The following is a 21,354-nucleotide window of genomic DNA, read 5'->3' as shown; positions in this document are numbered from 1 at the left end:
TTATTTATTTATATTTAATTTAAATTTATATATATATAGTTAATTTTATGTTACATGAATTTTATCTGAATTTATTTTTTTTTAAAGATTTTATTTACTTATTCATGAGACACAGAGAGAGAGAGAGGCAGAGACACAGGCAGAGAGAGAAACAGGCTCTATGCAGGGAGCCCGATGTGGGACTCAATTCCAGGACTCCAGGATCACGCTCTGGGCCAAAGGCAGGTGCTAAACCGCTGAGCCACCCAGGCATCCCAATTTTACCTGAATTAAAAAAAAAAAAAAAAAGAATTCTGTAGGATAGCTGGGTGTGCACAAAATTAACATTTTATTAACAACTCTCATATACACAAATGATAAGCAGCTAGGAAATAAAAAGGAAAGATTCTTTCCTTACAATAGAAACAAAAAAACAAAACACCTAAGAACAAACTCTGCAAAAAATGGGCAAGATCTATAGGAAGCAAATGCTCCTCAGATCACCAAAAAAAGTCAATTAAACAAAACAAAACAAAAAAGGCTTATCAGTCTCTTGGCTAGGAAGATTCAACCTCATAAAGATGTCACTTTTTCCTGAAGTTAATCTATCCATTTAATGAGATCCCAATAAAAACAAAATCAAGAGGACTTCCTTTTAACTTGACAACCTTATTCTAACATCTATACGTAACACATAAGAAAAGGAAGAATATACAGGAAATTATAAAGAAAGAAAAGTAGTGATAAGTGAAAAATTCTACCAGATTTTTTTTCAAGATTTCACTTCTTTGAGACACACACACACACACACACACACACACACACACACACACAGAGGGAGAAGCAAACTCCCGGCCAAACAGGGAGCCCGACGCGAGGAGCCTGACGTGGGACTCGATCCCAGGATCCAGAGATCACCACCTGAGCTGAAGGCAGATGCTTAACTAACTGAGCCACCAGGTGTAAATCTCTATCAGATTTTAAAATATGCTCTTAATCAAAACAACAAACAAATTAACACATGAACAGAGAAACCAGTGAAATAGAACCAACATCTAGAAATAGACCCAACTACATATGGGAATTTTATATGCAAAAAAAAAGTGGTATTTTAAATCAGTGGAGAAGATATGTAATAATCAAATGGTTTGGATACAACTAGATAAGTAACCACAAGGAAAAATATAAAGTTGAATCCATACACTCACATACTTATGGGAATATAAATTCCAAAGAGGTACAAGATACATAATTTTCTTTGAAAAAAACAAAACCACAAAAGTGGTTTTTTCTTTGAAAAAAACAAAACCACATAAACTATAGAATTCTTTTTAACCTCAGAGTATGAAAGACCTTTCTAATTATGACCCAAAACTCAGAAGACATATGTAAAAAAATAAATAAAATAAAATAAAATAAATAAAATTTAAAAACCTGATATTTAACCTCATAAAAACCTAAAACACCACAGCAAAGATTGTTGGAGAAGGAATAAAAAGACAAATGGACAGACTGCAAAAAAATATTGGCAGATCCTACCACAGACAGGGCTTAATATGTAAAGGCTCCTGAAAAATCACGTAAAAAAAACCAAACAAGGGCAGCCCCAGTGGCTTAGCAGTTTAGCGCCACCTTCAGCCCAGGGCATGGTCCTGGAGACCTGGGATCGAGTCCCACGTTGTGCTCCTTGCATGGAGCCTGCTTCTCCCTCTGCCTGTGTGTGTGTCTCTCTCTCTATCTCTCTGTCATAAATGAATGAATGAATGAATGAATGAATGAATAAAAGAAATCTTAAAAAAAAACCACACAGGAAAAAGAATGGGTAAAGAAAATGAACACAGCTCACAAAGAAAGGAAATACAAATAGGTTGTAAACCCAGGAAAAGATGCATACACTCACTAATAAGAGAACCACAAATTAAAACCGTTAAGGAAACAATCTTTCCTACAGCACTGACAAAGGTTGGAAAATGTGGCGCCACGTTGCACCAGCAAAGATGCAGGAAGAGATGTGTGACAAGAGTGGGAGTGCAAACCGGTAAAGCCTCCACAGACAGCAGTTTGGCAATACCTGTCACAATTATAGATGCACATGTCCTTTGATGCAGGAAGGACTTTCTAGGAATCCATCCCACAGGCCCACTCGCACAAGTGTGAGAACATGTGTATATATAAGGGCACCACATGTTGTTTCTAAAAGCAAAAGCATGAAAAGGGCCTCAAAGTTCATCAGGGAGACTGGTCAAACACATTACAACACTACGTAGCCTTACAGACCACCATGAGCAAAACTCCAGGCTAGGAGCAATGTGAAAGGCACAGTACACAAGAGTGCATGCAGGATGCTACAACCGGGGGCAGGCAGTGTGTAAAGACAGCAAAAGTGGAATACACATGCAGACATGCACACATCGGCTTGAGATGGGAAGTATCCCCAGGAGATTTTATGGCATGCTGATAATACTGGTTGCATTCAGGCAGGAGAACAAGGTTGGAAGAGCAATTTCATTTTATTTTTGAAATTATAAAGAAAGCTTATAATAAAGTTAGAAGAGGCTCATAAAATCATGTTAGCTGAACACAGCAGGAAACACAGCTACGTAAGAATCAAAACGATAACAAAAACTGTGTCCCTGTGGTTGACTCTGTATAATTTTTATTTTCTCCCCTTTTTCTGTGCTTTCTGAACTTCAGATATGAAGCATGGATTAATTTTAAAACACAGAAGTAATTTCAGAATTTTATATAAATTCTATTCATGCAGTCAGTCATCAGCTATTCGGAAGAGCAAAAGAATGACAATTTTATCTATCATTGAGGTTAAAAAAGTATTTTCAAAATCAAGCCTACAGATTCTTAAAGACAACTTTCCCTAAAAATATCACTGGTTTGGGGGCACCTGGGCAGTTCAGTCGGTAGTGTCCAACTCTTGCTTTTGGCGCATGCTGTGATCTCAGGGTCGTGGGATCAAGCCCTGCATAGGGCTCCACACTCAGCGGGGTATTGGTTTTAGGTTCTTTCCCTCCTGCTCCCTCTGCCCTTTCCCTCACTCACACATGAGCTCATGCTCTCTAATAAATAAATAAAATCTTAAAAAAAAAAAAATCACTAGTTTTTAGCTCCAGGGCATACAGCTCTTGACCTGGTTCCTCCAGGGCTGAGAAGGGAAGAAAATAGGGGCCTCACTCACATCAGTCTGGAGGTGTGCTGGGGCTTCCGAGTTGTCATTGAGCCTCCGAACGCTGTCATAGTGCTCTCCGCACCGATATGCAATATGTAACTCCCGCACACTGCTTTTCTCCGTGCCACGAATCTGCAGGCAAAGAAGGGAAGACAGATGCCAGCGAGGATCTGGACAGTGTCAACTGAGGGAGGGAAATGCCCCCTGTGTTATCCGGGAAGCCCAGTCAGCAGGCTCTATGAAGACAGGAATTCAGGATAGGCCCGGATGTGCCAGAGGGCTGGGCCAGAAGAACAGGTATTGGACAAGCATCTGCTACGAGAGATTTGGTGCTACACACCTGGACTCTGGGCCCTGTTTTTAGCCTCTGATTTAATTTGTGGGGAAAAAAATAAAGACTTTCTCTTAAAAAAAATAAAATGCTTAGGCAACTTCTGAATTCTTTCTCCCACCCATGTCATGTATGCTTCAATATGCTTAACATGTAACTATACAGAAATTCATCCACATGAAAACACATAGTCAAAAGCTGGGGCAGACAGACAAGGAAGTTAAAGAAGCTTATGCTTCAGAGGCATCTGCACCCCTCAGCCCCTCTACACCCAGGCCATTTCTAGGATGGAAGGCCCAGGGCCAGAGGCATATTTGTTCAGCTTGAATCTCAAACAACTTGCAGCCCTCTTTGAGAAAAAGAATACAAAATTACAAATATTAAATTGCTGGAACCCCTCCCAAGACCTTGAAAGGCGACTATAAAAATGGGGGACCTGACACTCATGTTTTACTGGCTTCACAGTAAACCCACTCATCATTAAAACAAAAATGGCATTTTCCATCAACTACATACAAAGAAACATTAACAAGAACAAACTCAAAAATCTCCCACTTATACCAATTTCAAAACAATATTAGACAGTACTACCACAGCACACAACCCTGAAGGCCCTGCTCCCAAGGTAGTCTATGTGAATGGTACCCACGGAGCACAGCCCGACAAGAATGGTGTCCCCTGGAGTCGTGCCGTACAGAAGCCCTAATGGCCAGCCTGGGTTTGCCCCTAAGAAACCACCACCTCCACAGAAACTCTGAAGCAATTCCCAATCTCTGCCTTTAAAAGCCCAGTAACTGTTTCTTTGTTACAACTCCAAAACATCAGCACCTCCTTCTTGTTTCTACTCAAAGTCCTAGGAAGATACTGCCCTTATAATTCAAACAGTATCTGCTCTAAAAACACAGCAAAAGCCATGGAACAGGCAGGAACCAAGCAAGTCTAGCCGTCAGAACCACAGAAATTTTCTCCAGGTAGAATGCTTAGGTCTCAAAGTACAGAGAGTCTGGTTTTGACACATAATAGAGTGAGTACCATTTACCTCCCAGGAAGAGTACTAGAAAAGGAAAACTAGAATCAATTAGAAAACTAGTTGATTAGAATCTTTGAATGACATTATCCCTAAAGCACGCACTTATTTAAATAATAGTACTATATACACATTACGAATAGGAAAAAAAAAAAAAAAAAGCCTGGAAAAATAGTCACCAAATTGTTAACTGTGATGTTACAGGGAAAGAGATTACGGGGAACTTTTACTTTCTACACTACAGGAGTCTACACTATTCACAGAAGCATATATTCCATGCGTAACCAGGAAACGATGCAGGTTTCAGTATCCCCATGTTGCTAGTGCAAGCCTACTCATTATTCATGCAAGAGCTCTTACCCAAAACAGTAGCAACCAATGTAGTTTCAATTCTTAAATTTTAGAAAATGCTTCAATGAGGAGTGGGAAGATGGAGGAGATCCAGTGCACAGTTCCATTGTACAGGAAATATATTTATTTTAAAAACATATAGTTTCAATGTTTTGCAATGCATGAAAAAAACACTACAGAAATGTATTTGGGAAAAAAAAAATTAACTATGAAGAAATTATCTTCCACAACTACCTAGATAACCAAAAAACCTTAAACAACAGTTATGGGGGCCCTTAGATGGCTCAGACAGTTAAGCATCCGACTCTTGATTTCAGCTCAGGTTGTGATCTCAGGGTTGTGGGATCGAACCCTGCATTCAGTGCAGTCTGTTTGTCCCTCTCCCTCTGCTTCTTCCCCACATTCTTTCTCTTTCTCTCAAATAATTAAATAAAATCTGTAAAAAAATAGTTATCAGTGGAGGGAAAGGGAGGCTGTGGTTACTAAGTTGGCACAGAATATTTCTCTTCAAGAATAGGGTCATTATGCTATATATTCAAATGATCGCGATGACTTCTGCTAAACAATAAAACATTAATGACAAAAAATTGGGACAATGACAAATTGGCTCTAAGAACATCCTTAGAAAGAGAGTATCTCACAAAATATTACAGTGTTCTCTAGTGTCAGTACATCTGACAACACTGTCCCAAAAAACAATACACATACAATCACTGTCTCCCTATATCTTGCACCAACCCACGGAGTATCTAATTTATTCTGTTGTAATATAATTTTGTTAAAGGATATTATGATAGGTGCAAAAGACTGTATACTTCCATTTATATGAACATTCTGAAAAGGCAAAACTGTTAAGAGACAAATCATACATTATATTAGTGGTTACAAGAAACTAGGGATGGGGGAACTGTGACACAAAGGGGCATGGGGTGACTTTTTGTAGTAGTGGAAATATTCTGTGTGTTGACAGCGGTGGTAGTTATGTGACGGACAAAAACATAGAAGTTTATAAAGGTGAATTTTACTATATGCAAATTGTCTCTATAAGCTTTACTTTTAATGAGCAAAGGCTAGAAATAAACAATTTACAAAGGAATATTATATGCAGGTGGTATATTTAAAAATGAGGGAAAAAGGGGCACCTGGATGGCTCAGTGGTTGAGCATCTGCCTTTGGCTCAGGTCATGATTCCAGGATCCTGAGATCGAGTCTCACATCAGGCTCTCTGCATAGTGCCTGCTCCTCCCTCTGCGTATGTCTCTGCCTCTGTATCTATGTCTCTCATGAATAAATCAATAAAATCTTTTTTTAAAAAAATGAAAAGTCATCATTATCTTTATGATAACAGAGATACATAAGTATCTACACATATACATGAATGTGTCTACATGTGTGTAGATGTGCTTCAAGTATGTAAGAAACCACTTACATGTGATTTACAAGTGATACATCCCTTCCTGGTTGTGTATGAATGTTTCTAGCTAACAGTATATATGAATGCCAGGAATAGACACTAAAATGTTAACAGTAATAATCCGTGGGTAATGAGACTCTGGGTGATTTTTATTTGCTTTTATGGGCTTTTCTGAATTTTCAAATTTTTCTATGATTAACGTGTTTTAGCTAATTTAAAAGAAAACTTAGAAATGGAAGAGTGATGGGAGGAAGGGATGGAGGACTGATAGAAATCCTACGCACAGTCTTTAGGAGCTGAGCCACAACATGAGAAGCAGTGCTCTGAATGCAAGGATGAAGAGTAGGGGCTGGTAGCCTGCAGAACACGTTCCCCCTGACCTGTGGCCCTCCACACTCCAGAATGCCTGGTTTGATGGACTTTCGGGGGAGATAAGGTTAATTTAGGATACCAAAGGTAAAGAAAGGCGAAAACAGTTGGATGGGCCTGTATTTCACGACAGGGGTTAAGGAACCATCCTGAACGTATGTTGTAAAATCTAACTTGCCATAGAGAAACCACTAAAGCCATTCTGTATGGCTAGACAGAGCACAGAAAAAGAGCCTGACATCCAAGGCTATGAAATAAATTTTGTTATTCAGAACACGCTTTTTAGCAATGCTTACTAAAGTGCATTTGGTTCTTGTCTCCCTCCACCTAAAATAACAAAACATACACATGGGATAGACGTACCTACAACCAGAATTCATAGTCATTAATTCTCTAGATTTCCACTGTACTTTTTCACAAAATTATCTAAAGTATTTCCATATTAGGCTCTCTGCCCTCAAATTACCCAGTTAACTGACTTGGGGTGTGTATGTGAATTTTTATATTTTTTTTAATTTTTAATTTAATTTTTAATTTTTTTTTAAGATTTTACTTATTCATAAGACACAGAGAGAGAGAGAGAGAGAGAGAGAGAGAGAGAGAAGCAGAGACACAGGCCGAGGGAAAAGCAGGCTCCCTATGGGAGCCCGATACAGGACTCAATCCCAGGACTCTGGGATCACGCCCTGAGCCAAAGGCAGATGTTCAACCACTGAGCCACCCAGGAGTCCCTACAGTTTTTATTTAAAGTCAAGTTAGTTAACATAGAGTGTAATATTAGCTTCAAGTGTACAATTTAATGATTCAACACTTCCGTAAGATACCTGGTAGTCACCCCAAGTGCCCTCCTATATCCGCATCACCTTGCTGAATAATACTGCTAACCTTTTAAGGTCTCTGACTTCTACTTCAGACTCCATATTACATAGCACAGGGTTTAATTCCAAGCCCCCAGCAGCTTCCTGGCTGTGGTTAGGCCTGCAGTCCAAGTGACCCTATACAGTTCAATATCACCATCTTAGGACACTCCCAATGCTTATTTGTAAATAAGAGCTTAAGATAAGTCCCTCAGTAGGTGACCTACCTGCCACAAAGGGGCATTAAGTTGATGAATCACCACATTCAACTGATGATTTCTTGCAAAGGCTACGATTGCATCATTGCCAGCAAAGGTGCCAGGCTTTGCCAAACTGGCCACTGCACAGAAATAGGAGAGAGAGAAATGAACTCTTTATAATGGAAAAACCCAAATGTAAACATGCTTTGGTATCTGCTTAGTTCTAAATGGTAAGAAATGGAAGGATACATCTGAGAAGTCCATTAGCTTAGTCAGAACTAGGAATTCAGCTGGTTGAACAGTACATCAACTGCTACTCAGAGTACCAATCATTCATAAAGAAAGGAGTCATTTCTTCCTTCATTAAATAGTTACTGACTGCTTCCTATGTTCTTAATTCTGTAAGAGACATGGAAACGGGACAATAACCAGAGTAACTTTCAGTTTGCTTGATGAGTGTTATCATGTATTAAGCATGGCCCTATTCACTTCTAGATGATTACTTTTAATCCTCAGAACTCTGAAAGAGGTATCATCATGCACCACCTAATAGATAAGGAAAGCAAGGAACAGAGTAGTTTATAATAATACCCGAGGTCACAGAGCCAGTACACAGCAGAGCTGAGATTGCATCCCAGGCAGCCTGACTCCAAGACCTGGCTCTTGGCCACTCCATTACGCAGCCAGTCAGTTTGAGTTCAAGGAGTCTACAACCAACAGGGGACAAACAGCAAGAAAATAGGCACCAGTGATGCATAAGTGCTGCAGGAAAGGGATATACAGTAAAGACCTTAACCTTGCCCAGAGAGGTCAAGCCTTTGTCCCTGGCTCCTGAGTAAGAACTCCTAAACCCTTGAAATTTCCCAAGTGAAAGGATGATGGGCCCCTTGGCCACATTTGACAGTTTATGCAAAGGAGGTGACTCAGAGGGGGCCTCTCTGGCCATGTGATGTTAGGAAAACCTGGGGGATTAGGAGCTAGATACTGAGTGTAACCACTTAGGCAATTAACATTAACAACTAATCCATAATGAAACCCCAATAATCCAAACAAGAAGTTTGTGTATGACAATATTCTGTGACTGTGTAACCTGCCCAGACCTACCCCTTGTTAATTTTGATCTGCGTCCTTTCCTTGTAACAAACTATAACTGTGAGTCTAATAGCCATCAGTGAGTTCCAAGTCCTACTAACAAATTATTGAACCTGAGAGTGGTTTTGGGAAACCCCAAATTTGCAGTTGGTATCAGAAGAGACGGAAGTTTTGTGGAAGACTGCTCTCAGACCCTGTCACTTGGCTAACTTCAGATCAGGACCACAACCCAGTCTGGTAGTAGGAGAGGGAGGTACGGTGAATCAGACGAGCTTCTCAGCTGAGACAACTGCACTGACACCCAAAGGGCAAGTAGGAGACAGACAGAAGAGTAAGAGATGGCATTCAAAGCAGAGAATGAGCTTGCATGCTGTACAGTACATGGGAACTTGGGACTGCTGAGAGCTGCGGGGGGTGGGCAGGGAAAGGGGGGAACAGAACAGAGCGGGAAGCAGCAAGAGACAAGGGTGGGGAAATAAGAAGAGCTGAAGAGTTTGGACTTTATCTTCAGGTCAGTAGGGAGCTGCCAACAGATTTTACATAGGGGAGGGATGTCTTAGATGTACATTTAGATCACCACTCTGGCTGCAACTTGGAAAACAAACTAGGGGGTCAAGAGGCAATGGAATCAGTCCAAAACGTATCGAGGAAATCTAGGCAAATGGCCACCGAAGCTGGATGTTACGAGGGAGCAATGAAAGAAAAAACATTGAGGTAGAAGTGACAAGACTTAATGAACAATGGGGCAGGAGCAGGGACTTCAAAGAGCTGAAGGGGCCAGGGTCTAAAGGAAAGGAATAATTCTAAACAATACAGCCATATGCCAGGGCAACCAGGCCCTAAACAGCTAAGTGAGCCATTCATTTGTTCACTTTACAAATATCTTCTGAGTGCCTATCATGTGTCAGGCATTAAACATACATTAACTACAAGAGTAATAATAGTAAGTCTAGGCTTCCACTGACCTGCAAATGGAACATGCAGACTTCACGGTTTCCTTTCATTCTCATTCTGTGATGGCAGTCAGAGCCACCTCTCAGGCTTTTGATGCTCAAATTCTTACAGAGAACCAACCAACCATCAGGCAAACACAGTGGCATTTCAAAAAAACACCTTCCCGCCATACATCTATAGTGACTCTCACACTAGCAACTGCCAGCTTGGGTCCCTTGTCCTGCCACACCCCCAAATCTGCCATGCGACCTCCACCGCAGAGATTCACAGTGGAATTTCCAGTCACAAACTGAAATCTCTCAACATCCATAATGGTATTTTAATTGAACCAATGACACAATTCATTTTATATAGCACTAAACTGCAAAACTTGGCCTATAGACCCACACTTGTAAACAGCTGACCATCTGGTAACCTGGTACCTGCTCAAAAAGTGAGCCAGAGGAATCACTGAGAACTGAACTCAGTGACTGGGTGGGTAGGGTGCTGCTGTGTCCCTTTGCCTCTGGCACCTAATGAATAAGTCCTTTCCTACTGAGGAATGAGGAAGGCTTTGGGGTCATAGACAGTTTCCTTCCCAAAGGTCTTCCTCCTGTGGCCCTCCATCTTGATAGAGGATACAAGGATACAGCTACCTAGCCATTCTCCAGAACTTTCAGATTCACCTTTGTCTCCTCTTCCCCCTCCCCTCCTCCCCATCTCCAATGAGGCCTATCAATTACACTGTCAACTGTGTCTTGGTTTGCACCCTACTCGTCACCCCAGGGAGCTGATGGAGACCCTCTTATTCTTTCATCTGGCCAATGTGGAGAGCCTTCTAACTCATCCTCCTTCTCAGTCTCTCTCTGCCCATGCTTTTTTTTTTAAAAAAAAAAAAAAAGATTTTATTTATTTATTCATGAGAGACAGAGAGAGAGAGAGAGAGAGGCAGAGACACAGGCAGAGAGAGAAGCAGGCTCCACGCAGGGAGCCCGACGTGGGACTCGATCCCAGGTCTCCGGGATCATGCCCTGGGCTGAAGGCGGCGCTAAACCACTGAACCACCCAGGCTGCCCTCTCTGCCCAATCTTGACAGGATTTCCAGAGTTAGTTCTCTAAAACACACAACAATTCTGCCGCTTTTTAATAAGGGTATTATGTGAGCCCTATGATGAAAATGTTAGCTATAGAGCACCAATATATCAACACCTCATTTACTAGATCCTTAAAGGTTTTTTTTTTTTTAAGGTTTTATTTAATTATTTGAGAGAGAGAGAGAGTGCACGCGCATGAGCAGGAGGAGAGACAGAAGGAGAAGATACCCTGCTGAGTAGAGAGCCCGATGCAGGGCTCGATCCCAGGACCCTAAGATTATTACCTGTGCCAAAGGCAGATGTTAAACCAACTGAGCCACCCAGACGCCCGATCCTTAAAGTTTAAAAGCTCAAATGTACTAGGGCACCTAGATGGCTCAGTCAGTTAAGTGTCCAACTCTTGATTTCAACTCAGGGTCATGATCTTGGGGTCCTGGGAATAAGCCCCGCGCCAGGCTCTGCATTCAGCAGGGAATCTGCTTGTTCCTCTCTCTCTGCTCATCCATCTTTGTGCTCTTTTTTTCTCTCTCCCTAAAATAAATAAATAAAGATATTTTAAATAGATTTGAGCTAATTTAAATCACTAATTGACTTGCCTCAAAGAAAAGTGGTTGTGTTTGGGTTTCTGGTGAGAAATTAAAATGACTATTGCTTTTTCTGATTATAAAAGCAATAAGTGGTCATTTTAAAAATCAGAAAGATATGCAGAAGATCATTTAAAACCATCATATCCCGCCATCCCCAGATGGCTGATATTTATTAGGAATTTAATTGTATTATCTAATTTAGTCTGTACCAAAAACCCTATAAATTAGGTGTTATTATTATCTCCAAGTTAGGTGCTATTATTATCCCCAATTTCAAACCAAAGTGAGTGGTTTCTGAAAAATAAGCGGAGCCAAGAATTAACAACCATAAAATGTTAGTACCTATCCACTTTCCCCTTGTGTGTTTCTGTGTACGTACACCTTTCAAAATGAAGATCAGTCTATGTAACATTTTATAGGCTGCTTTTACCCCTCACTGAATAAAGAAGCCCATAAACAGCTTTTCAGGTTAATTAACATCATCATTTTTATTAAGGGTACAGACACCTAAAACTATTGATTCCCAATTGCCTAGCATGCTGCCTATTACAGAGCAGACAAATAAATAGTTGTTGAATAAATGAATGCCATAATTTATGCAATCAAACCCCTGGCTGGGAGGGTGGGGAATGCTGATGGATTTAATTACCCAATGCATTACTCCTGGAGGATCCAGTGTCCCACGGTGAACCTACCATGTTTCTCAAAAGGAATGTCATCTTCTACAAAGGGTTCAAAATCTTCCCGCTGCTTTATCATGTAATCCACTGTCTCTTGTCGGTGCTTGAGATGATTTCGTGAGTGTCCCTCCAATTGATCACCAAGTGCTCTGAATAGGCAATTGCTATCAAAACAAAAATGTTGGTCAAGACCTTTTAGAAATGAACTTAGTTCATCTGAAGCAATGATGCTTCGTGTAAGGCCACCCATGGAAATCCTTCATGTGGAGATAAAGCCTCAACTCTGACAGTCCAGGATTCTTCCCAAACACTGTGGGGAGAGCACTAGGGAAAACATTTAACCACATCACCTTCCTGAGAGGCAACAAACTAGGACCTTATTCCCCACTTACCAGCTGGCTGGCTGAAGAAAGACATTAAATTCCCAGGCCTCAGCTGCTTCAATACACGGAGGTGGTAATACACTAACTGCCTGAAGGGTCCAGACATTACAGGCCGTTCCACACGTGAGGGCTGTGATTCCCAGAGCCCCTTCCAAAGTAATAAATCCTATCAACTGCTGCTTCTCTGAAACAAGCTCCACTAGGGCTGCCCAGCTAACTCATCATTCATCTGACAGAGTACCCGAAAGACAGCAACTTGCTAAGCTCCTAATAGAAGCAAGTGAACCTACATCCTGTTTGAGTCCTCCACACATACTGGAGAAGACTATGAGAAGGAAAGTCCATACACAACATAGAGTTGTACTATGCAATGACACTCTCCCTCCTTGGCTCCTCTCCTCCCACCCAGGGAGCCACAACGCCATTGTTTTTCCTGCCAAATGAGAATTTTAAATACCATTTTTTGTTTCTCAAATTAAAATGCTGGTAATAAACTTCAAGAGCAATCTTTCCTTGGAAACTCCTCAAAGGCTTCTAAAATTCCAAACTGTATCACAGAGCCCAGATACACAGAAACTGAACAAGACAAACACAATCTAGTATCCTTAAAACTAAGGAAAAAAGCCATTCTGAAGCCTAACAGCTGCCCAATTTCATACCAAACTGTTCACTTTTCCAAATGAAGAGTAAACTCATTGCAAAACATAAATTCACCACTTTCAGAACTTCAGACTTAACCGTGTAGGAGAAAAAAGTTTTTTTTTTTTCCAACTCAGAAAAGTGAGTTTTCAACAGAAAATTATGGAGAAACAGGAATCTCTTCAAACCTATAAGGATGTATACCTTTTGGGTTTTTTTTGTTTTGTTTGCTTTTGCAAAGAGGGAGAGAGAATTTAAAGAATGCAGATTCTATAAACTAGAAACTATGCATCAATTTGGGGTAAAATTCTAGAACTGACTGGAATATAGCATTTCTATATACAACACTGAGGTGTCTTTTGCTAAAATATAACAATAGCTGCCTTTTCTCCACAGGGAAAAAAGCAAACTAATGGATAAGATGTTCTCATTTTAAGCTTTTTTCTCAAACTTCTCTAAACCCTTAGTACTTGCCACAACTAATCAGTCTATTCTTGAATCTAGTTTAAGAGATGTGATTTTTTATTTATTTATTTATTTTAAGAGGTATGTATTAGAGGCACCTGGGTGGCTCAGCTGGTTGAGCATCGACGGTGGCTGAGGTCATGATCTCAGGGTTATGGGATCAAGCCCACGTTGGGCCCTGTGCTCAGCAGAGTCTGCTTGTCCCTCTCCCCCACTCTCCCCGCTTGTGGGCACCAGTGCTCTTGCTTTCCCTCTAATAAATAAATAAATAAATAAATAAATAAATAAATAAATAAATAAATAAATAAATCTTTTTTATTTTATTTTTTTTAATTTATTTATTTATAATAGTCACGGGGGGGGGGGGGGGCAGAGACACAGGCAGAGGGAGAAGCAGGCTCCATGCACCGGGAGCCCGATGTGGGATTCGATCCCGGGTCTCCAGGATCACGCCCTGGGCCAAAGGCAGGCGCTAAACCGCTGCACCACCCAGGGATCCCTAAAATCTTTTTTTTAAAGGTGTGATTTAGCACAAAATTATGTATTTAGTTATCCTTACATTAAATTCATAGTATTCTACAGAAAGTAACATGCTTTCTTAGAACGTTCAGTAACATGGGCAAATGTCCTCCATATAAGCCAAAACAGGAATAAAATTAAGTATGTTGCATGAGCTTGACCGTGTACGTCTGCACATCACATACATAGACACAGAAATACACACAAATGTATGCAAAGCAAAACACTACAACCATCCCTTACACAGCTCTTACAATGTGCCAGGTACTGTTCTAAACATTTTATACATATTAAATATGTTCAGTCCTCACAACTCTATGGGACAGGTACTATTACTATCCCCCTTGGTTAACTTAACCCACGGTCACAAAACCACAGATGGTGGGCCCAGGATTCAGACTCAGGCACCAAAAGGTTAGCTGTAGTTATCCCTAGACAGTGGAATTAGGAGTAACTGTTAAGTGTATTTTAATATATTTTTCTTTATTTACCAAACTTTCCTGAGCTTACTAAAAATTAGTCAAAATGAAAAATCAAGATAGACAAATTGCTTTCTTTTCTGACAGTTACACGGGAAAAGTGAACACACACTACATCCTTAGTGCAATGGGCACCCTTAGGGAGCCCAGCAGAAGCACTCATAACACCCACAAGAACATATGACCAGTGCCCAAAGGCCCTCAAGGAGAACCCAACTGTTTCCTGAGCCCACACTTTCACCCATTCAACTACAGCAGGGCTTCTTGACACCCATACCACTGACATTTGGGGATGATTCTTTGTTGTGGGGGCTGCCCTGTACACTGCAGGATGTTCAGGAGCATCCTTGGCCTCTACCCACTAGATGCCAATGGCACCCCCACCACCTCCTTCCCTGTCAGTTGGGACAACCAATACTGTCTCCAGACATGGCCAAATGTCCCCTGGGGGCGACAAAATCATCTCCACTTGGGAACCACTGCACTACCAAGTTATATGTAAGGTCTTGCATTTGAGTTCACAAAAATAAGCAACTACATAAATAGCATGGAAGAGTTCTGGGTGCTCAATAATAGTTCAGTAGGAGACAATATCGTAACAGCCACCGAAAGGACTAATGGCCACCAAGGCTGCAATAATAGTAGTAAATGTGCAGAAAGGGCAGGGTGGAGGGAGGGACAGGTTTTGTCCTCTTTGAGGTCAGACTACAGCTAGAGCACTAGATGTGATACTGGTTACCACATTTTAAGAGAGATGTATTCAGATGAGAAGTGGCTTTAAACTACATAATATGAAGAGCATGAGCAACTAGTGTTTAACCTAAAGCAGGCTCAGTGGGACATGAGAGCTACGTCCAACTATATGTCACGGTGAAAGGGATGCTGTAAAACTAAAACATGGGAGCTCCAGAGACACAGATTCGAGCAAATGAAAGGAAATTTTAGTTCTATGGAATGAGATTATAAACTAAGGATCTTGTAAACTTCTATCTATTGGCAATCCCCAGCAATTGTCTACATATGTGTTGTACACAACGGTAGCCAATAGCCACATGTGACTACTGAGCATGTGAAACGTGTTTAATCAAAACTGAGGTGTGAAGAAAAAAAAAAAAACTGAGGTGTGTTTTAAGAATAAGATACTGGATTTTGAATAGTATTTTTAAAAATGTAAAATATCTCATTAAAAATGTTTATATTGATTGTATGTCAAATGATAGTATTTTAACATATAATGGCTTACATATATATTAAAATTAGTTTCACCTGTTACTTCTTTTTTTTTTTTTTTAAAGATTCTACATATTTGAGAGAGAGAGAAAGCAAGAGAGAGCACAAGCAGGGAGGAGAGGGAGTAGCAGGCTCCCTGCTGAGCAGGCACCTCAATGCTGGGCTCGATCCCAGGACCCTGGGATCACAACCTGAACTAAAGGTAGACATCTACCCAACTGAGCTACCCAGGCACCCCTCTTTTTCAATGTGGCTAATGGGAAAAAAAATTTAATTACATTAAATTACATACTGCCTCCTGTTTTATTTCTATTAGACCAGCAATGGTCTAGAGCACTGATTCTCAAAGTATGATCCCTGACTACTTGAAAACTTTGAAATGAAAATTCTCAGGCCTCACCCCAGGCCTACTGAGTCAGACATTCTGGGGTTAAAGCCAAGCAACCTAGTTCCTCCAAACTATTCTGTTCCATTCTAGTTTGAGAAACACTAGCCTAGAATCTAGACTCTAACTCGGTGGCTTGCCAGTATGGCTGCACATTAGAATCACCAATGGACGTTTTAAAGATTATCAATAACCAAGTCCCACTGCCTGAGATTCTAGTATAGCTGATCTAGGAAAGGCCAGATACTATTTTTCCCAAAGTTCCCTAAATGATTCTACTGTGCCAGCAAGGTTGAAAACCACTGAGCTAGACACAAGGCTGCTGTACACAGGATGCAGGTACTAATGGATAATTACACAAGATGATATGTGAATACCCTTCCAGCACTAAAATTCTATGATTCTAAAGTCAAAATATAAATAACTTGTTTAGCATAGAGATAAATGGTTAAAATTAGTGATTCTTTAATGTTTTTAGTAATGTAATTAGCAATGTAACTTAGGGCGACATTTAGTAAGATGCAACTGGATACAGTTCAGAGAGATGCTGATATTGTACTGCGCGATCCAATTAGAGATTCTTTTCACGCTACAGCCAATCATGTTTTTAAGGACTACACCAAGGTAAAAAAAAAAAAAGGACTACACCAAGGTTAGAGTGTTTCTTTCTAAAAATAAAAAATAAAAAAAAATGTTTCTTTCTTTAAAAAAAAAAAAAAAAGAATGTTTCTTTCTTGTTTTGAACCTGAATCTAATTTATTTATGGGTCCACCCTCCAGTCAACATGACAAACACGAAGGTGGCCCATGACACATGACAAAAGCCCGTAAGTAGCTCTGTGATTAATCTATGCTAAATTGACTCAACTTATGTAAACGCTACATTAGAGGATACCAGCTAATTTATCCCCAAGCGCCCAGAGGTTCCAGGATGCTACGAGTACCATACCGCCTACAATCAATATGCCCCATAGCGAGATGCTATGTCAGGCTACTCAGTATTATAATCAGACCAGAATGGAAAGACAAGAAGAGTGGAGGCTGTCAACTTTTCTGCATTACCAAACTTTATCATATTTTTTTTTATTTATTTATGATAGTCACAGAGAGAGAGAGAGAGGCAGAGACACAGGCAGAGGGAGAAGCAGGCTCCATGCACTGGGAGCCCGATGTGGGATTCGATCCCGGGTCTCCAGGATCACGCCCTGGGCCAAAGGCAGGCGCCAAACCGCTGCGCCACCCAGGGATCCCCCAAACTTATCATATTTCACCAAGAGTACACAATAAACATTAATAAAGAATCTGTTGATACTTACTAAGTAAACAATCACATACACAGGAAACACCATCCACTGCACAGTAACAAAGCCTGTCATCATCATATCCAAAAGCGCCACAGTACTAGAGGGCTGGGCCACAGCCCATCTCATGGTACCCATGGGAAGAATGTGTGAACAGAAAGAGGTGAGCTTCATGGAACCCATAGAGAAGGAATTATCATCATTTTATCTAACATTGTCTCAAGAATAAGAACCTCAGAAGGGAGAGAGATGAACATTCTGGCCTCTGGCCTGCACGGTCACTGCCACTGGTCTACCCTTGTACCGATAACTCCTGTCGTCCTAAACAACTCGTGGCTCTCTCAAAAATGCACTCCTGTACCTCTACATATATTACTCCTCGGCCTGGAACGTTCTCTTGGCATATTCCTACCGGTCCTTTATGACCTAGTCTGTGTATGACTTCCTCTGAAAGGCATCTGGCACAGTGTAAGTTTCACTGAACGCTGGCTGAATGAACAAGGCCTCCTTGATCGCGTCAGGGCGTACTGGCTACTTCCTTCTCAATAGTATTGACTATAATCAGTCACTAATTGTTATATATACCAAACTATAATTATTTACATCATCCATTTTCAAAGTGTGGCCCAGTTTTGGGGAGAGAGAGGTAGCTCTGAGACCCATTCAGAGTATTCTTGAGCTCAAAACGAAGATGTTGCCTATGTTTTGCACTTTTACTCTCTCACGAGTGTACAGTGGAAACTTTCAAAGCCCACCTGATACATAAGGGCTATCACTCTGACAGTTAATGGAATGTGTGCTCCTGTATTCTCGCGTTTTTTTCTGTTTTAATTCCAAATACAGTAACTATTGGTAGCCATAACCCACATAAACAAAAGCTCTGGGCAGCCCCGGTGGCCCAGTGGTTTAGCGTCACCTTCGGCTCGAGGTGTGATCCTGGAGTCCCGGGATCGAGTCCCACATCGGGCTCCCTGCATGGAGCCTGCTTCTTCCTCTGCCTGTGTCTCTGCCTCTCTCTCTGTGTGTTTCTCATGAATAAATAAATAAAATCTTAAAAAAAAAAAAAAACTCTTTGGAGTTATCAGTAATTTTTAAAAGTATAAAGGGGTCCCCAGGCCAAAACGTCTGAGCCTCCTTATACATTTGTCTCTTCCTAGGCTGTGAACTCCTTAAGTACCTTAGTCATCAATGGATTCCCAGCTCTTGTTCAACCAATGTCTGCTGAATTAACTAAAGAAGTATATTCTTTTGGGGGTGGGGCAGAGTAGAGGCAGTACACCCAAAATGAAAGCTCCTGCAAGATTTTACAGTCCCCTGCGCTGCAATTCCTGCTCAGAAGCAACCTTCTGTTGAGTACTCCGGTTTCCTGGACACCCTGACATTGAGAATATCATGTCCAGTGTAACGGACACAAGCAATCCAACCATTTGCTAGGAACAGCCCCGCTTCAACCCAAGTGTACAGCATTCAGCTGTAAAGTATTCTGGTTTATACAGCAGTGTCTTGGGCTTATTAAGTCTGACTAGGATAAGTAAGGCCCAGAAGAGTGAATAAACTATATTTGACAGAATCAAGGTACCAGGCTAAAACTAAGACATGGCAAAGTGAGTCTCTACTTGTAGTGACTCCACTAAGAACACCTCCCTTTCAGCAGCCTTGCTGAGGGTCTAGTTGGCCTCCACGATATTTTTTTTTTTTACCACTTATTCATACAACAAAAATGCACTGAATGTCCTCTATGTACTAGCTGCTATGCTAGGTGGTGGTGAGTGAATTGCAACCGAGCTCTAAGTAAGGCCACGTGTCTAAGCACTAAAGATCTGCAGGAAAGGTGGGAAAGATAAATTAGGGCCTTAGTTCAAGTCTCAATCCATAAGCTACAACGGAATGTGAAATCCAAAAAACATGTGCTTCCCCTTTCTTCCACACTTAGTAAGTAAAGCAATTAATTCTATCTGGCCTTTGACTTCATCTTATTCCTCCCTCTGCCCTTTCTGAGCCCTCAAATGGAGGGAAGAATGACGGCAGCCAGGCTGTTAACTAACACTCTCTCTTCCGGAGCAACAGGCTCAGGCAACAAGAACCCCCCCCCCGACCTACCCTAACCCCTGCAATGAGCCCCTCTCCTCTTTTTCCTTCTGTCATCCATGCTCCTGGATCCATAGCCTCTTCCCTTTCCCCATTCTTTTCTCCCTCCTACCCCACTTATTTAGCTTGCGTTTCCCCTCACTCCCCCACAAATAAATGAAATGAATGAATGAAAACTGGCCCTAGATTCCAGAATGAATGAATAAAACTGGCCCTAGATTCCAGAATGAATGAATGAAAAAATAAATAAAACTGGCCCTAGATTCCAGAATGAATGAATGAATGAAAAAATAAATAAAACGGCCTAGATTCAGAATGAAGAAGAAAGAAAGAAAGAAAGAAAGAAAGAAAGAAAGAAAGAAAGAAAGAAGAAAGAAAGAAAACTGGCCCTAGAAAGGGAGAAGAAATGTGTGGGAAATATCAGAAAGGGAGACAGAACATAAAGACTCCTAACTCTGGGAAACGAACTAGGGGTGGTGGAAGGGGAGGAGGGCGGGGGTGGGGGGGTGAATGGGTGATAGGCACTGAGGGGGGCACTTGATGGGATGAGCACTGGGTGTTATTCTGTAAGTTGGCAAATTGAACACCAATAAAAAATAAATTTATTATAAAAAAATAAAATTATGAAAAAAAAAAACCTGGCCCTAGATTACTGAATGAATAAATAAATAAATAAAACTGGCCCTAGATTCCAGAATGAATGAGTAAATAAATTAGTAAAACTGGCCCTGGATTCCTGAATGAATGAATGAATGAATGAATGAATGAATGAATGCAAACAAACTGGGCCTAGCTTGCAGTCTCAGCCCCGGCACAAGCTCGGGGAAGCCTCGCCGGGGAAACTGAGGCCCGAGCAGGCGAGCGCTGCAGGAGCTCCCTTCAGCCCGGCGAAGACCGAGTTCCCACGAGGGAGAAGCGGGGCGGCAGCCCCCAGCGGGAGCCCGAGGCGGCAGCTCGCTCTCCGAGGGGCCCGGGCCGCCACCTCCCGGCGTCGGCGTCGGCGTCCGCGGCCCCGGGGCTGCCCCACTCGCGGCCCCGCCCCCCTCCGGGTCCGTCTCCGCTCAGACGTCACCTCTCGGGGACGCCCTCCCGGGCACGACGTAAGGGGACCCCGGCTCCGGGGCTGCGTGTCACGCGGGGCCGCGAGCGTCCCGAGCGCCCCGAGGGGATGGGGGCGGCCCCCGCGCCCCGCCCCCCCCCCGCGCCGGCCGGGGGAGCGAGGGGACAGCGCGCCCGGGCCCGCCTCACCCGTCCCCCGGCACCTCCCGCAGCTTCAGCCCCAGGGCCTGCAGCTGGTTGGCGAAGCTGACGCACTCCTCCTCGCAGCCGCCGCCGCCGGACTCCGGCCGGTTCCGCCGCTCCTTGGCCAGGGCCCGGCGTGCCGCCCGCTCGTCGCGCTTGCGCTCGGCCTCGGCCTTCCGGCTGCCGCTGCCCGGCCGGCCCTTCGCCGCCTGCTTTCGGGACATGGCCGCGGCGAGACGCGCCGCCCGCCGCGCGCCGGACTCGGGGGCCGACGGAGCCAAGCAGCGCGGGCGACCGAGCCCGGCGACGGCGACGCGCCCACCGCGCCTGCGCGGGCGCCGCGCACCCGGGTCACGTGACAGGACCCCGCGGGCCCCCCCCCTCCGCGCGGCTCCGGCGGCAGGCACCATAGAGAGCCCGCCTCGGAGGGCTAGAGGGGCCCCCGCCTCCGTTGGCTCCGCTCCGCCCCCAGCGGCGGGTGGTGCTCTGCGCGGGGAGCGGGTGGCTGCGGGGACCGGGAAGCCCGGGA

At 42.7% G+C, this 21,354-nt stretch overlaps 1 protein-coding gene across 3 annotated transcripts in view; it reads right to left on the bottom strand.

Annotated features, from left to right (window-relative positions):
- Positions 1 to 21,149, bottom strand: part of OTUD3 (OTU deubiquitinase 3) — a 31,738-nt gene extending 10,589 nt beyond the window's left edge. For 2 of the 3 annotated variants that reach the window (XM_055331700.1, XM_055331701.1), the window contains exons 1-4: positions 20,832 to 21,149; positions 12,111 to 12,259; positions 7,737 to 7,849; positions 3,170 to 3,292 (exon numbers count right to left, since the gene is read on the bottom strand). In XM_055331700.1, the coding sequence (XP_055187675.1) occupies positions 3,170 to 3,292; positions 7,737 to 7,849; positions 12,111 to 12,259; positions 20,832 to 21,049 (603 nt within the window). In that variant the 5' untranslated portion in view covers positions 21,050 to 21,149. The remainder of the gene's footprint in view (positions 1 to 3,169; positions 3,293 to 7,736; positions 7,850 to 12,110; positions 12,260 to 20,831) is intronic. The other variant, XM_055331702.1, reaches the window with a different exon arrangement.
- Between the last annotated feature and the right edge of the window lie 205 nt (positions 21,150 to 21,354).

Source organism: Nyctereutes procyonoides, unplaced genomic scaffold, assembly GCF_905146905.1.
Source record: "Nyctereutes procyonoides isolate TBG_1078 unplaced genomic scaffold, NYPRO_anot_genome, whole genome shotgun sequence".
Taxonomy (NCBI): Eukaryota; Metazoa; Chordata; class Mammalia; order Carnivora; family Canidae; genus Nyctereutes; species Nyctereutes procyonoides.
Note: the sequence above shows the minus strand (reverse complement) of the source record. Positions and strands in the feature narration are given on the sequence as shown.